The following is a 17177-nucleotide window of genomic DNA, read 5'->3' on the forward strand; positions in this document are numbered from 1 at the left end:
TCCTTGCCAGAGGATGGTGTGAAGGCCAAGACTATAACAGGGTTCAAAAAAGAACTAGATAAATTCATGGAGGACGGGTCCATCAATGGCTGTTAGCCAGGATGGACAGGGATGGTGTCCCTAGCGTCTGTTTGCCAGAAGCTGGGAATGGGCAACGGGGGATGGATCACTTGATGATTACCTGTTCTGTTCATTCCCTCTGGGGCACCTGGCATTGGCCACTGTCGGAAGACCGGATACTGGGGTAGATGGACCTTTGGTCTGACCCAGAATGGCAGTTCTTATGTTCTTAAGGAATTTAGTCCAGCCAATCAGACTCTGCTAATGCTTCTCACGTTATATAGGGAATGGGGAACACGGGCAGGGCAGTGCAGATGGAAAAGGTGCGATATCCCCTGTGGGTTTTAGGGATCCCAATGGAACTTCCAGAGCAAGGGAGGATTCTAGTCCGTGTGCTCTGGACTCAGTTCAGTCCAATGAGACGTGCCTGGCATAACGAGCTTTGTGAGAGCTGCTGAAGCATAAGAAAGAGGCAGACAGGTTGGGTGTCTGTAAGAGCAGCGTGATCCACCCAAAGTTTGGCTACCAGCGATATTTGGGGTTTGATCCCCGGTGTCCATTTGCTTCTCCATCTCCCAGAAGGAGTGGATTGTATAATGGTTAGAGCAGAGAGCTGGGAGTCAGGAGTCCTGGGTTCTAGTCCCAGACTCACTGTATGACCTTGAGGCAAGTCACTTCCTCGCCTGCTGCCTCAGTTTTCCCCATCTGTGAAATGGGGATAATGCCAAACACACAGGTGTTGAGGGTTAAATTGCTAATTGCTTTGAGATCCAGACGGGTCCGGTTGTTAGCTGGGCCCTGCGTATCTGCATGGAGAGTGGTGGTGTGTCCAAGCACAGGCCATGCTGTAACTAGAGAATGTCACATGTCCTTAAGGGTCTTAGAGGGTGATTAAATAGCTGGGGGGGGGGTAAAGGAAAAGGAGTCTGAGCAGCATGTAGGGTTACCCGATGGGTCGTGACCGAAGTGAATGGCTGCTTCCTGTCAAGGGAAGAGACGTCCTAGGTGACAAATCTAGTTAGGGATAAACCTGGCTGACTTCTGCCATCCTCCCCCTGCCATAGGCGCCAACTTCTCCTGGCACTGGTGGGTGCCTGCCCCGCCCTCATTCCAACCCCTTCCCCAAATCCCCGCCTCCTCCCCTGAGCGCGCCTTGTTCCCACTCCTCCTCCTCCCTCCCGGAGCTTGTTACAAGGGCTGGGAGGAGAAGTGGGGCTGCGGTGCGCTCAGGGGTGGAGGGGAGGTGGGGGCGAGGGGAGCTTGCTCTGCACCCACCAATTTCTCCCCAGGGGTGCTCCAGCCTGGGAGCATCCACGGTGTCGGCGCCTACGCCCTCCTCCCCGCCGTGCAGGTCTCCGCAGGCTGCTACTGCCTCTGCACCCAGCCCAGCCTCCTGCCACCTGACCCAGAGCATGAGGCGCTCCCCGAGAGCAGCGTCCGAGCAGAGATGGGCCCGTCCCTAGCTGTGATTGGACTCTGGGCAGCCGGGGCTGGAGCCGAGCGACAGCGAGCTGAGCTGCTCTTCCAAAATTAGGGAAGGAAAAAGGTCACTCGGGAGTTGTGAGCCAAGCAGCTGCTGTATTCCTGCAGCCCTCTGATCCCCCTCCCCGTCTCCACCCACACAAGCCCAGAGTGTCCCCAGCAGTCGCCCTTCCTCCCGAGGCTATTTATATCCGTAAAGCCAGAATGGGGGGGGAAGAGGAAGTTGACAGGCAGTGCTTGCGGGAGAATGCAGCGGGCAGAATGTGGAGGAAACGGTGCTCTATTGAAAAAGACTATATTATCACCACCTCCTCCTCCTCCTCTTCCTCTTCGGTCTCTGCCTCAGGTAAGGGGAGGTTTGTCTCACTGGGCTTCCCTTTCTCAGGTAGGTTCGGTTCCTGTCGCCTCTGCTCCCCAGTCTTGCTCACTCCTTCCTGCTTCTCTCTGCACGGGGTTCGTTATTCCCTCCCCTTACCCGCTTTGCTTGGGTTTGATTTCTGAAGAAGCCATGAGGAACAGTGGAAAAAACCCAGCGGTCCGCTTCTGGGATCATTCTGTTCAGCCCCTTGGAAGGGTCCTGAGATGAGAGGCTGGTTGGAGCTTTGCAGTATTAAATGGGTTTAAACCCCCAAGTGAGTTTGATTTCCCTGCTACAGGCGTTTGGGTGCTTGGCTGACCATGACATTCGGGGCAGACAGGGCACTCGGCTCGCTGGTCCTGTGCCCTCCCCCAAAGGGAATTCGTTCCAGGCTGAGATCTCCGTGGTTCTCCCGTCCCTACCTCTCAAATTCCTTGGGCTGATTAATGCAGCCCAATGGTATCTGGTGTCAGCACTCAGGGTTTCCCGTAAGTCCCGGCTTGGACTAAATAGTTGTGCAACATACTGCAGCATAGAGAGGAACCCTCTGCTCCTTGACCCAGCGGTGGCAATGAACAGAGCACCAACTGCCTGGGCAGACCGTTTACTCCTCAGTCCCAGGGCCATGCATGAGCTATCCATTCTGCTGACCGGTGGGTCGGAGCAGCGTGGGGTGCATCTCCACCCAGGGGAATGCCTAAGACATAGGACGAGACCGGCGTATTCAAGTTTCTAGGTTCGTTCTTGATGCCAGTAGAGGGGGAAAAAAGGGCCAGTGCATTAACCACCGGGTTACCAGCCCCCTCCATGGCACAGGTATGTGTGTGAGGAGGGGGGTGAGTACAGGCTGGACAAACACTCTAGATGTTCTGAGCACCAGCGCTGTCTGCAGCCTGGTAGAGGCTGTGGTGCCCGCCCCAAAGTGCTTGTGATCTGAATGGTAGGCGCCTAGAGCCCTCCAAAATGCAGGGGCAGAATGCTCAGTGGACATGTGTGCTCTTCCCCCGCTGTAGGAAGCTTTAAGACACACCCATGCAAGATACTAGCCGTTGGTCCTTCTGCTTGGGCTACGCTTTGCTGGGCACGCCACTCAGGTGTTCATTGCTTGTGCGTTTTGTCTTCCAGGTGACTCTGAGGAGGAAGACATGGGGTTCCTGGAGGTCACTGTCTCGGACATGAAACACCCGCCTCCCGAGCTTGGCCCCATGCCGGATGGATTAAGCCCTCAACAGGTCTGTGGTAGGGGGAAGGCGCTGAGTACACGGGACTTGACCTCCCCTGGTTGACTGACTGCCCCCGGTAGGATGGTGGTGATGTAGAGAGCTGTCCCTTTGATCCAGAGCTGGTCTGCCCGTGGAAGCCTCTTTGCAAAGTTGCTTTTATTTCAAAGGGTCCGAATGGGGCTTGTTTTGTGCTGTTTTGCTTTTGCTTTTTTGAATCTTTGATTGAAGCCTTTATCAAAAATGTCATTTAAATGGTTAAATATCGAGGGGGCGGAGTACTTATTGGCCAAAGAGCATCTCTTTCATGAAAACAAAAGATTTCGACTGCCTGATTGTTATGGGAAAAATTAGATTGCCTAAAAAAGGCCACTTTCGGACAAAACGTTTGGAAAATTTCAGCTAGCTCTATTAGCTGTAATGTTTGGAACCCAGAGATTGATCCCTACCAGGTTTCAGCGAAAGCTCCTTGACATTAACAAATATCTGTGTCTGTTCTGTAGGAGTTAAACAATCCCCAGAGGCTTGCCATGTGCGAGCTTCCCCTGCTGGTCACAAATCTGTGGTCACAAGTGAGGTTGAACCATCCAGTAGCTTAACTTGTGAAGCATCCCATTGCTTGAGGATTATCTGAAATTACCTGATCTTCTGGCAAGAACCCCAGCCAGCATGGCTCCTTCCGGTGCTTCCCGTTAAAATAAAATAAATGGAGATAGGTTTATCTCCTAGAGCTGGAAGGGACCCTGAAAGGTCATCGAGTCCAGCCCCCGGCCTTCACTAGCAGGACCAAGTACTGATTTTGCCCCAGATCCCTAAGTGGCCCCCTCAAGGATTGAACTCACAACCCTGGGCCAATGCTCAAACCACTGAGCTATCCCTCCCCCCTGTTATCTGCTGTAGCTCTCTCCAAGGGTTGGCGGGATCTTCTGGGGAGGAGAGGAGGGCTGTTTACCTCCGCTTGGTCCTCTCCAGCACAGCAGAACTCAGTGGTACTTGGTTACCTGTCTCCATGATTTGTGGCCCACTGGAGATGGTGGGAAGTCCATCTTGGTGCATGTGAGGTTCTCACAACCTGCAGGGGGCGCTCTGAGGGTGCCTGGGGGTTGGAAGCACCAGAACATCGCTCCATCTTAGAGCATTAAGTGTAGTAAACCCAAGGGGTGGGATGCTGGGCTCTGCTGTGCTTGGGAGCTGGAGGAACAAGTTTTTATCTAGTGAGGGGCCCAAGAGGATCAACGGCTGTAGACACACAAGTACGTGTGGAGCCTTTACCAGACTTCTTCAAACTTGCCAATACGCTGGACTTCAGCTGGTCTCATTCCCCCCTGTGTGTTTTTTGTAGCTGTATGTTGAGGAACTAAATTGCCTCACCACTGTCCAATCTGCCCAAAAAGATGAATCCACAAAATAGCTCTACATCGCTCTGCTGGGTACTAGCACCAGGCAGCATTGTGAGTGAGCAAAAAATCTACAGCCTCCCACCGATGTCTGTGAAGATGTACATGTTCTGTGATATGGTGCTAAGGGAGGGAGGTGGTGTGTATGTGTGTGCACGCCCATATGCTGATGGAGGGGCTCTGCACCCGTTTCTGACCGTAACCCTGGTGTGGGTGTTGCAGGTGGTACGACGTCACATCCTGGGCTCCATCGTGCAGAGTGAGAGGAGCTACGTGGACTCATTAAAGCGGATTCTCCAGGTGACGCCAATCTTAAGCCCACCTGAGTCACCCACCCTAGCACAGACAGACTACAGACATCTGTGAATGGGAGGGGCGGGGAGGATGGGATAGATGGGAACAACTCCCCATCCCCCTTAGAAATCTTAATAGGGAAGGAAGGGGGTGGGAGAGAACCTCAGGGAGACGGATCTCTAGGCAGAGGTGAAAGTGAGCTGGTACGGCGTACGGGCAATAGCCGGTACGCCATGCCGGACCGGCCCAGCTTCCCCAGGCTGGCGATTTAAAGGGCCCGGGGCTCCCTGCAGCTCACTGAAAATTCAGGGGCACCATAAAATTAATCACACATCCGATTAGACAATGCAGGGAATGTGCCATGGATCATTTGATTCACCCTCCCACCCCCCCTGCACCCAGGGAACTCTGTGGTGTTTTCAGTTTAAAAAAACTGATCCGAAGTTGCCACAAAGCGGGGATCCTGCTGCTGAGTTTAGGTCAAGGCAGCCGTGGCGCATGGAAGGCTTTGGCCAAGAAGCACAAACTCGTTAACGTTTGCAAAGCACAGCGAGGGCTGTGAACGGCAGGGGCCGTGAGAACACGAAGGAGGAGCAGCAATGGGGAACAATGTGGGAAAACTGCCGGAGTGAGCCGGGGGAGGGAGAGGGTTTTAAAAATCATCAAACCAGTTCAGTATGGTAGGGCTGATGGGTTCCAACCGGGAGCAGGGTCTCCTAGTGCAAAGTGCTGGATGGACCTGGGGTAAGAGATGGTCCCTGCTCGGAAGAGCTTACAGGCTAATAGACAAGCCATCAAAGAACACAAGTGAGGGAGCAGCAAAATCCCTGTTTCACAGCTGGGGAGCTGAGACGTGACCATTAAGGCTGGGAAGGTCACAGGGGGACACCCAATTCATTTGGGCTCCTCTGACGGGCGCGATCCGGGGCGGCGAGGGCGGGAAAGTCTGTTTAAACCCTCTCCTGTGGCTTACAGGATTACAGACACCCGCTGATGGAGATGGAGCCCAAGGCCCTCAGCGTCCGGAAGTGCCAGGTGGTTTTCTTCCGCCTCAAGGAGATCCTGCACTGCCACTCCATGTTCCAGATCGCCTTGTTCTCCCGCGTGGCCGAGTGGGACGCCACGGAGAAAATTGGGGACCTCTTCGTGGCCTCAGTAAGAGACGCCCTTCTGGAGCGAGGTGGCGGGGTTCCCTCCCCCGCGCACGTCCTCTTCCCATCCCCAGCATGCCAAAGCCGCCTCCAGGCAATGACGTAGGATATAAAATGCACAAGCGGCCTCTGTCAATACCCTTCTATCTGGACCTTCCCAGCATCCCCTATTCCATCCTGGGCCCTCACTCCGCTAGTCCACTGGGAACCTGGGTTATTGCAATAGGCACCGTGTAGATGAGACCATGTCAGCGCGAAGGCCATGGGCAGGTTTTAAGAGCAGCCGCCAATGAGGGGGAAGCCTGGGAGAGCACCATTTGATTTTTGCTGGTTCGCTTGATCAAATGGAGCCAGCCCACGGGAAAGGCTTGGCGTCTTCAGGCAGGTTCCAAGCTTCGCTATCCTAGGCCCACCTGGGCCAATGTACCGTGTATAGAACTGCATTGTGCGCCCTGGTTACTGCAGGATAGCGAGTTAGATGGCTGCAGCCCCACTGCTAATACAGGGGTCCTTCTAACCTCCACAGCAGCTCACGCGGCACGGGGTGCTCACCTTGTTTACGGGGGGCTGGAATGTGGGCGAAGGCGTCGGGGTCCCGTGGTGCTGGCTCCTTGGAGCAGCTGCCGGAGACGAGTTAAGCTCAGTTTAGCTTGTCGTACGAATTCCGGCGTCTCCAACGGGGCAATCCCGGGGACGACCTCGCCCAGAGCTCTGCAGACTTTTAAGTGTTGATGCCGAGTACAAGCCCAAATCTTGGCGGAGAACTTGAACCCGCAGTCTTCTGGCCTAGACGCAAGTGTTAACAGCTGACCCCCATGAATTTGTCCATTGCAAGGAAGTGGGAATGCCCCGTACCACCATCCCATCTGTGGGGTTTGGCAGACCCAGCGCCCCTCTTATTCTGTGTTTGATGGCGGTAACCTCCTTGCAGGTTGCAATGAAAGCTCTGGGTTGCAGGATGGACTTTCCAAATGCAGATGCCTCGGGAGGGGGAGGAAACAGGTTTGCAAGCTGTGAGCCACTGGCGTCTGCAGTGAGCTGTCGAAGTCGTGCTGTTGGCTTCGCTTCAGCTTTAGGTGCTAAGTAAGGAGACGCTGGATCTGACTCTCCCCTCTCTCTCCTGTCTGTCTGGTTATTTGTGCATGCGCCAAGTTTTCCAAGTCGATGGTGCTGGATGTGTACAGCGATTACGTGAACAACTTCACCAACGCCATGTCTGTGATCAAGAAGGCCTGTCTCACCAAGCCCGTGTTCTTGGAGTTCCTCAAGGTCAGTGGAAGAGTCAGGAAAGGCTGCACCTGTCACCATCTGGCAGTTGGCCTGCATGGGGCTCTGCTTGCGACAGGGCTATCGTAAGGGTCCATGTTCCCAGGAACAAGCAGAGGCTGCAGATGGAGAGAAGATGCATTTCAAACGACTCGGTGAATCACTTAGCAAAGGTCACCGGTACCCAGGACTTTACTGCTCCGGGAAGCCACCGGCCAGGTAGAAAGGATTTTCCCGCTCCGTGTCCTGTCTGCACTGTCTGATGCCTCTCTATACAAAGGGTTGGGTTTCCAGAACCATGTGGTGGTCTTCACCTGCACAGTAGCCGCTCTGCTTGTGCCGGGTGGCTGTTCTTCTCAGATGAGGCTGTGGTTGCACCGAATGATGCTGGCTTCTAGCCCCTATCCGCTGGCCCCGTACCTTACCCCTGCAGAATACCCACGTCTTCCTTTCTCACTGGGCTTGGATTCCCACCCCAGAATGAAGCTGGGGGCACCATCAGTTGAGTGCCACCCGCCTGATCTCTAAGTTCAGGACCGATGCCAACGTGGTGCACAGTCACTGACCGTCCCTTCAAACCCTGCCATATTGGTACCCTACCCATCTCTTAATGCTGGCATCCTTCCCTTGCCAGGCATGTGCCACGAAGACCATTATCTGCTAACGTTGCATTTGAGTGAAGTTAGGCAGAGAGTAGCTAGCCAGAGCAACGGTTTTGCTGCCAATGAAAACCACTGCAGGAACCCAAGGTCCTGAGTGAAGCCGGGCTCAGACCAGTGGCGGGGGAGGATGGGTTAGTTATTCCAGCTCTGTAGTATCTCTCGCTGATCTAACCTCAGGCAAGAGGGTGCAGTGGGTGAGGGAGGGAGGAATGACAATGGAATGAGCGAGGGCCGGAGCGGAGGAGTAAAAAGCAAAGAATCCCACCCAGATCCATGGCTTGGGGAGGTGCTTGGCGTGGGGTGGGTGGGTGAGGGGGGAGAGAACAAACGGTGAGGGGTTTCTGCTCTGAGTGATCCTGGTTGAAGTGCAGGTGGTAGAGGGTTGTTCTTGTCTCGACAGAAGCGGCAGATGACAAGCCCTGACCGGGTCACGCTCTACGGGCTGATGGTGAAGCCCATCCAAAGATTTCCTCAGTTCATTCTGCTGCTGCAGGTATTTTCAACTGGAGTCTGCGCTCTTACTGGGAGATGGGGGGGCAAGGGATGGAGCCACCGGGCAGGGAAGTGGCCGGATCTCAGGGCTGGCAGGATGGGGACAGTCATTCTGGTGTCTCTGAGTCAGCCCCTCAGCTGGCGTAATTCCACAGGAGTCAGCGAGGTGATGTGGGTTTACATCCGCTGAGTCCCTTGACGTGCTAGAAATTCCATCTGAAACCCACTCCCAGGGTCAGGAGTGGCAGAAGCTCCGTAAAAGTGTGGGGGGGCCACCGGCGCCCAAACCATGGCCCCATCCCCCATGCAGCCTCTTTACCCCGAGGCCCCGCCCCCTGCTCGCTCCTCTCTGCCCCCGAGGCCCCCCCTCGTCCTTACGTCTGTTAAAAAGTGATGAGGCCTGACCCCCCCCTCCTTTTCCAGCGCCCCTACCCAGGGTTTAGCCAAGGCTGGCCACTCTCAGTGTCTGGATGTGTATAGAAGAGCTCTGTGACGGGTTCCCCCAGGATGCCACTTATAACTGAGGTACCACCGAGCCCACCTGACCCACCAGCCTGGGCTCCTTTCACACTGTGGTGTGATAAGTTGCCAAACTCTCCAGGCTCTGTCACCAGCACACACACAGGTAGGGACACACCCAGCTGCAGCTTCACACACATGCAGAGGTCAGCTCTGCATGGGAAGGCTCAGCTAAGGCACCCCCCAGTTGCTAAGGCACCTCCCAGTTGCTAACACCCCCCCCCCCCCCGGAGTGTAAACCCCAATTTATACCGTCTTGCGCTGCACAGGGAACTGTACAGCACAAGCTCATGAATTTCGCCCCCTCCCTCCATGTGGAGGAAGATATGTAACAGCTTTCTGCCCCAAGTATGATTTCCACCCTGGTTTTAGACCAAACAAAACCAAGTTTATTAACTACAAAACCGCAAACTGAGCTTAACATACTAGACAGGTAGGATATGAAGTAGCAAATTCTTACCCTGGGTGATACTGGCTGGCAGATTCTTAAGGCACAAACTGCCTTGGCTTTCCCAGGTTTTCATACGCCGGCTAAAAAATCCCTCTGGCCTGGGACCATCACTTCCCCCAGCTCAGTCCTTGTTCCTCAGGTGTTTCCAGGTGTGTTGTTGTGGGGAGAGTGAGGTACTATCATGATGTCATTTCCCTCTTTTATATCTTCTTCCCACTTGCTGGAAATCTCTTTTGCTGCGACCTGGGTCAAACCGTTCCCATGGTGTAGTGATATCTCTGAGAGGTTTCTATTGCACACTGTTCTGGGGTAATCCTTGTGCTTGTGTGCATTTCCTCAATTCGCCATTAACATTGTTTGGCCTTTTTACTGTTGTACCTGAAAGGCTGCTTGTGGGTGGTTTTTTTTTCCAACCTCCCACATAGCGAAACTTCATAACTTCACATACGCCGATAGCACATACAATCCAATGAGGTATTACTGTCTAGCAGAATTAGAATGATCCCTCACAAGGCGCACTTTGTACAAACATATCCTAACTACACAACAGTGGTGAATATTGGGGTGCCAGGGTGTCACAAGCTCCCACTCAGCAGAGGTTCTGCCATCGGGGCCCCTGAGCTCAGCACGGTGGGAGAACGAAACAAAATCAACGCCTCTTCCTCCCACTTCTTCGTGCCTGGGGAGCATGAAGCCGCCAGGCGAGGTGAGCGTCTTGGGGCTGCACATTGTGCCTTGGGGGAAGAGTCCGTGGTGCGTTGATCACGCTGGCGGCCGCAGAAAGTGTCCCTACGTGTACGCAGGTGGGCGGCTGCTGCTCCCCAAGTCTCTGCGCAGGCCAGGCCTGTCTAAAATCCAATTGTTTTCAGGAGTGCTGCTTGGGGGCGAAAATCTGAAAATCTGAGTGCCGTGCCATCAGGGGCTCCTCCGGCCCACAGCTTGGCCTACCTGTGATCTCCCTCCCCGGTGACTTGATTTTCCTCCCTCCCTCTTTCACCCCAGGATATGCTGAAGAACACCCCGAAAGGCCACCCGGACAGGCTGTCGCTCCAGCTCGCCCTCACCGAGCTGGAGACGCTGGCGGAGAAACTCAATGAGCAGAAGCGAGTGGCCGACCAGATGGCTGAGATCCAGCAGCTGACCAGGAGCGTCAGTGATCGCAGCAGCCTTAACAAGGTGGGGGCTTGAGTTCCTGAGCGACGGGCAGGGCTCAGCGTCTCTGGTCGGGAAATTCCCCTTCCCCGCTCTGCCCACTAGATGACAGTGTGCGTACGTGAATAGCTTCGGAACCCCTATTGCAGAGGATGGCTGGACAGGGTGGTTCTCTCCTCTCCCCAAATGTTTGTTCGAATCCATTTCTGGCTGAGCACAAAACTCTCTCCCTAGTTTAGGAAGCGACCTGCTCGGGCTCTCGCCAGGTGTGCGCCGCTACTTGCTAACAGCATCTTCGCTGGTGCCGGGCAGGAAGGTACTGGTCCGGGGAGGTCAGACTAGATGGTCCCTGTGAATCTGCTTTGCCCATTTGGTTGGGGTAAGGGAGAGGGAAAGCCTGGACTGAATATCTGAGGCCCCCAGAGCAGATTCTGCCTACGACCATGGTGTGGAGAAGACCATCTACTAGGTTGGGTTGTGGCTGACGTGCCCCTTGGTCAGAAGAATTCCCAGTTTCTTTCTCTGGTGGTCCATGGTGCTGTCCTCCGGCTTACAGTGCTAGGGTCAAAACGTCTTCCTTCTTGGATCCTCCTCCTCCCTTCACCCAACATCCTTCCCACGGTCGCCTGCTGAAGTCACTCGCTGTTTGTTTCACCCCCATACACCTGCCCCCTGCGAGGGAACCGTTAGTGCCACACTGCACCCCTTTGTCCTCTGTTCTCATGGCCCCGCTTGCTGGCTTTCACGCTACCCTTGGCAAGTTGGACGTGGCTTTGTCCTTTATCTGCTCAGCTCCGCGTCTCAGGGCTGGCAAGGTAGCCAGGATGATAGATGCCACAGGCTGGCCAGACCAGCCCTGAGTGTTGGCTCTTGAACAGATCTCTGGAGCCTGGATGGTGTTGTCTGAGCGGGACCCATACTCGAATCCCTCCGATTTGACCGCATTCTCCAGCTCTGGAGCTGAACTCTGCAGCTCGGGTTCATCTGTTTAAAATCCATCTCAAACTTCCTTGGCTGGCTGGCACCTGCCTGGCTGTCTGCAAGGGGGCTTCTGCCAGTCTGCCTGGGCGCAGTGACCAGGCAGTCTGCCTGGGCACGCTCCCTGCCAAAGGAAGGGATGGAGGCGGTGTCTTATTCCAAGTGAAAGCTCCGATTTGAGAGCACCTCGAACGCATCAAGACCTGGGGATAGGTCGTCCGTGGCTTCTGATAAACTCTCCCTTTTCAGGCTGCTGTTACCAGCTCGCCCAGACAGTCCAGCCCAACCAGGGCCTGGGTTCGCGGCTCCTTAGCCAGCTGTGTGAGCACTTGGGCTGCTCCAGTACCCAGCCTTGCCATTTCAAGTGCTGCTGGGCATTGAATGGGAGGCCGGGGCAGTGCACTGGTGCCGGCACCGAGGTTCATCTGAGCCGGCTAAGCGCAGTGACAGCCCAGCTAGGCTGGGCAGCAGTTCAGAGTGCAACGCGGGGGGACGTTTGGGCTTAGTATGGGTGGGAAGAGAGTGAGGCGAGGGAGCCCGCTGTGTCCTCCAGCTAAGCACGCCCCTCCTCCCCCATAGATTGGACTCTACATGTTGGGGTGGGAGGCAGGTGGAAGACCTCATGGAGAGGGCAGGTTGCCAGCACGTAGCTCATCTGCTGGGCCATGGGGGTGCCGCAGGGAATGCCCCATCTCCTTGGCCGACCTGTGAGTTTCCCCAGCCCGGCAGGCTCCTGTCAAGTGGGGCTTACAAAAGATGGGTCAAAGCACCAGGGCAAAGAAACAGGGATGTTACCCTGCTAACTACCTGGCTGGTAACAGCGCTCTTCTGCCTACTCTAGCAGGACACAGGCCGGTCCGTGCTGAGGTGACTGCCGATGGCTGCCGCAGCTCAGAGGCCGCGTGGGGCAGCCCGCGTGGATTGCTGGTCTCCTGTCTCTCAGATGGGCTCTCGGCCAGGCTAACTGGCATCCAGACGCTGCGTTATTTCTCAGTCTCTGGTTAACACGAAATCGAAGAGCATTGGGTGGAAATCCCCCTGCCCTCGGCGTTTACGCCTTGAGAGGAGAGAGACTGAAAGTCAGTCAGCGAGATTTCGAAATAGCCAGGGCCAGGCATTTGCAGAACATCGTGTGACTGGGCAGCGCTGGGGCTGAGCGGTGGCACAATCCGCTCTGCAGAGGAAATGAAAGCAAAGGGACTCGTCCTGCAAAGCGGGGGACTTCCGGGCTCTGAGACTTGCTGCTGCGGGTTTTAAAACGTAGCGTAGATGGACCCTCAGTCAACTGTCCACCTTTCCCCCCCGCAGCTGGGCTCAGAGACTCCGGGGCCAAGGAACAAAGTTCTGAAGTGGCCCCTGAGCCCGGTTCTGCTGGGTTGTAGCTCAGTGTGCTGTTGTTGTTGTGCTGTGGAGTCCTATTGGATACGTCTCTGTACTGGAGCAAATAGTTACCGTAATGAATCCGTTAGGGCTGCTGTCTCTGCTTTGTGTACCGGACCCGCTCAGAATTGCACGGCAGAACTCCGATCCTCCTGCTCTGAAAGCCCAGGCCCCTTGAGCTAAAGGAGAAACCCCAATAGCTGTTAGCAATATAGGGCTTATGACACAGAGCTGAGCAGTTCTGATTCCATTCAGCAGGGGGCAGTGGTGCGCACGCACATGATTAGCTAGGTTGTTCCCCTATCTTCTGCTTTTCTAATAAAGGACCTCCTTGCTCTTTTTTCCTCTGCAGCTGCTGAATTCGGGGCAGCACCAGCTGCTGCTCTGCGAGACCCTGACGGAGACGGTTTACGGGGACCGTGGCCAGCTGATCAAATCGAAGGAGCGCAAGGTGTTCCTGCTGAACGACATGCTGGTGTGCGCCAACATCAACTTCAAGTACGTTGGCAGCGTTCATTTCCTCCGGGAGCCCGTCACAAACGTCCCCGCAGCCCTGGAGGAATCCGCGGGGATATAGTATCAAGGTTCCACGCAAGGAAATCCAACTAAAAAAACGCAGGCCGACCTTTATAAAGCGCTGTCTCTGTTGTGTCTCCAGGAAAACCACTGGCATCTCTCCTGGGATTTGGCATTTTTCTTTGCAGTCGTTCTGGCAACCGTGGGTCAAATGGGTCCCTGGTGTAATCCCATTGGCTTCGACAGTTATACCAGTGATAAATTATGGGCCATTTGACTTTAAAATATGCTTTTGATTGCACTTTCCCAGCATTGGCGAGTTACCCGAGAGCTGCTGCAGAAAAGCTCCATTATGTGGCTATAAACATGTAGGTGTTAGAACCAGTGAAGGTGGTTCAGTAAATTGCCAGTTAACTGCAGCAAACTGGGATAACCTACAGCCCTGCACTGTCTGCCTGCAGTTTTGCCGTGCAAACTTGTCTAGCCTGGATCCCCGTGTAGCCTCTTCCTGCAGAGTGCTGCCCTGGGTCCCCGACAATCCTAATTTGCCTCCTAATATTTTACCCATCGTTGTTACAGCCTCTGGGTCGAGCTCCTTGGGTTAAGAGAATGTGGTGACTGAAGCCCGATAGTGCATAATAATCGACTGGAGTAAAGATTTAAGGCTAAAACGTTTCAGTGTGGGTGTTTGAAGTTAGGCACTTAAAGAAGGCATTGGTCCGCTCTGCTCAGCCTCTGTTTTTGGGCCCCACAAAGAAGTTAATGTATTAGAGCCGGGGTGGCCAACCTGAGCCTGAGAAGAAGCCAGAATTTACCAATGTACATTGCCAAAGAGCCACAGGAATACGTCAGCAGCTCCCCCGCTCTAGCGCTTCCTGCCCACTGGCTGCCCCCGTCGATCAGCGCCTCCCCCTCCCTCCACGCACCTCCTGATCAGCTGTTTCGTGGCATGCAGGAGGCTCTGCGGGGGAGGGAGAGGAGCGAGGGCACGGCAGGGGATGGGGCGGGAAGGGGTGGAGTGGGGGCAGTGTCTGTGGCAGAGCCAGGGGTTGAGCAGTGAGCACCCCCGGCACATTGGAAAGTTGGTGCCCGTACAAGGAGCCGCGTATTAACTTTTGAAGAGTCGCATGTGACTTCGGAGCCCCGGGTTGGCCACCCCGTCTTAGAGAGAGACCGGAGGAGAGCAACGAAAAGGTTTAGAGAACATGACGTGGGAGGCAAGGTTAAAAGAATTGGACCTGTTTAGCCTTGAGAAAAGAAGACTGAAGGGGAAACATGATAACAATCCTTTACTGTTGTCAACAGAACAGTGATCAATTGTTCTCATTGTCCACTGAGGGTAGCACAAGACGTCGTCGGCTTATTTTATTTATTTTATTTTTTTTGCAGCAAGGGAGATTCAGGTTCGCTACTGGGAAAGTCCTTTGCAACTCTAAGGAGAGTTAAGCACTGGAACAGGTTACCTAGGGAGGCTGTGGGATCCCCATCACTGGAGGTTTTTAAGAACAGGTTGGGCAAACCCCTGTCCGGGATGGTCTAGATTTACTTGGTCCTGCCTCAGCGCACGGGGAAGGACTAGGACTCCCAGCCCGAATCTTCTAGCGTTCTATAAGTAGCCTGATTTCCAAAGGTGCTGAGTGCCCCTCTGCAGTTGCCTGAATGTGCATTTCCACACCTGAATCGGAACACTTGCCCTAAGGGATTTGCCTAAGAATTCAGATGGTGTCAGAGCCAGGATTTGAACTCGGGACTTCCTGCTTTCCAGAACTACTAGATCAGGTCTCTCTCTTCAGAGCAGAGGGTAGAAGCTGCAACATCCAGGGAAGGGGGAGAAGTGGAGGACTTGCATGCAATTGTGGTAGTGACCTTTGTTAATCTTCTCTCTTTCCAGGCCCGTGAGTACAAGGTAGGCTTAGCACGTGGTCTGGTCTTTTTGCCCCATGCGTTGGGGGTGCAGATTATGGTGGAAGGTATTAACATGCTGGTGCAGGGTGTGGAATGCAAGTTTCGAAGCAAGGGAGCTGGGCTTGCAAATATTTCTGCTTTTTTCTGGTCTAGAGGTGTTCTCCTAGCATGACCTGACTGTTCCCTCTTGGTGCCGCAGGGTTCGGGCTTGGCTGGGGATGGGGAAGTTGGTGGAGTGTAAGGATGATTTTTTTAGGGAATAACAGACTCTTCCCCCTCTGCAGAGGCCAACTGGAAATCAGCAGCCTCGTCCCTTTGGGCCCCAAGTATGTCGTGAAATGGAACACTGCCCTCCCCCAGGTGCAGGTGGTAGAAGTTGGGCAGGAGAACAGCACATACGACAAAGACAACGTGGTCATCCAGAACGCGGGAGCCAAAAAACACACGTCGTCCAGCCAGTCGTCCAGTGAGTATCCGCTCGGCGGTGGGGTGTAGCACACCAGCTTAGTGTACTCGGTCTTCCTCTAGTCGGTGGCTGCTTCGCAGAGGATAAGAGTCCACTACTGTTACCAGCCAATGGAGTTACTCCCACAGCTCCGGTGGCAGAGCCCTGTTTTTAATGCTCAAGGTTCAAGTGGGCGAGGTGGGAGGAGAAGAGGGAAGGGATAGGAGGGGGAGCAAGGGGATCTATGGAGACTCAGGAACTGCTGGGACCTCCCCTTCCCAGCCAGGAGCTGACTGCACCACTATCTGATCCCTGGCCCAATCCTGGACCCCACAGTGGCTGCTCCAGCTCCTCCAGGTCCCATCCTCAGGTCAGCCCCCCAGGTGGGCTCCAGCATTCATGGGGGCAGATTCCCAGCAATATTTCCATTGTGGGATTATGAGTGCGCACCGCCTCCCGGATCCACCCCACCCCCAGGTTCACTCCAGTGGTGGCAGTGGGTGATGATGGCTTTGCTATACAAGCTGGGTCAATCTGGGAATTTTACTGGGATGTGCCGTTGAGTTGGGTCATGGTGATGTGGTAGAGCATGGTGCCTTCTTCAGATCGCTGACCCCAAAGGAGGGGTTCCCCAGCCCTTCCCTCCCCACCGCATGGATCCCCACACCCCTGGTGGTAGCACCCCATCAATGCTCGGCTGCTCTCTTCAGTGACCGAACTCAGCAGCGTCCGCTCTAGCCGGCGCCTCCTGCGTGACGGAAGGGGAAGAATCGCGTCTTTCCTGAGCCCAGAGACCTGGTCCCTGCCTCGGTGTTTTAGACTCAGAGGTTGCCTGAGCCGGTGACTCCTCGGTCACATGAGGGCTAGCACGGGAATGACTCCACGCCTGTTGCTGGCTGGGCCTCTGCAGCGACGTTTTGCTGATGACTAACAAACGTTGCCTGTGCCTCTTGTTTTGGTTTGCCAGCTCGAGGGGACTTCCTCTGTGGGCAGTATTGAAACTGAAGATGTAGAAACTTCTGCAAGCAATAAACACGTGTTGGGAGTTCCTTGTATGGGACCAGAAACCGAAGCCCTTTGCTGCTTGGGTTCCTGGACATGTCTCGTGTCCCTGCCCGTGGCTGTTCTTGACCCATCTCCGCTCTACCCTCTCCAGCCCCCTTGTGACTGTTCTCTTACAGTCGGGACTATCAGGTGGAAATATTGTCTTTGAACTTGTTGTTTCGGGGCCAATTTTTTATACCCCAAGGAGCCGCCTTTGTGCTGCCTCAATCGCCATTAGCTATTGGAACGACCGACCTTGAAATGGCGGAATCTCCATCGCGTGGGGTCTTTAAATCGAGACTCGGTGTCGTTCTGAAAGTTGTGCCCTAGGTCAACCATAATCTGAGCCCGATGCGGGGATTACCAGGGAGGAGACTCCGGCCTACGCTACGCAGGAGTCAGACG

At 54.7% G+C, this 17177-nt stretch overlaps 1 protein-coding gene across 4 annotated transcripts in view; it reads left to right on the plus strand.

The window, feature by feature from the left end:
* ARHGEF10L (Rho guanine nucleotide exchange factor 10 like) overlaps positions 1-17177 on the plus strand; it is a 172299-nt gene that overhangs the window by 85730 nt on the left and 69392 nt on the right. For 2 of the 4 annotated variants that reach the window (XM_054009100.1, XM_054009097.1), the window contains 9 exons: positions 3026-3132; positions 4740-4817; positions 5787-5966; positions 7115-7231; positions 8291-8383; positions 10355-10528; positions 13215-13360; positions 15270-15284; positions 15568-15749. In XM_054009100.1, coding sequence (XP_053865075.1) covers positions 3026-3132; positions 4740-4817; positions 5787-5966; positions 7115-7231; positions 8291-8383; positions 10355-10528; positions 13215-13360; positions 15270-15284; positions 15568-15749 — 1092 coding nt within the window. Of the gene's footprint in view, positions 1-1804; positions 1889-3025; positions 3133-4739; positions 4818-5786; positions 5967-7114; positions 7232-8290; positions 8384-10354; positions 10529-13214; positions 13361-15269; positions 15285-15567; positions 15750-17177 lie in introns of those variants that run through there. The other 2 variants (XM_054009099.1, XM_054009098.1) reach the window with 2 other exon arrangements.

Source organism: Malaclemys terrapin, chromosome 19, assembly GCF_027887155.1.
Source record: "Malaclemys terrapin pileata isolate rMalTer1 chromosome 19, rMalTer1.hap1, whole genome shotgun sequence".
NCBI classification, from domain to species: domain Eukaryota; kingdom Metazoa; phylum Chordata; order Testudines; family Emydidae; genus Malaclemys; species Malaclemys terrapin.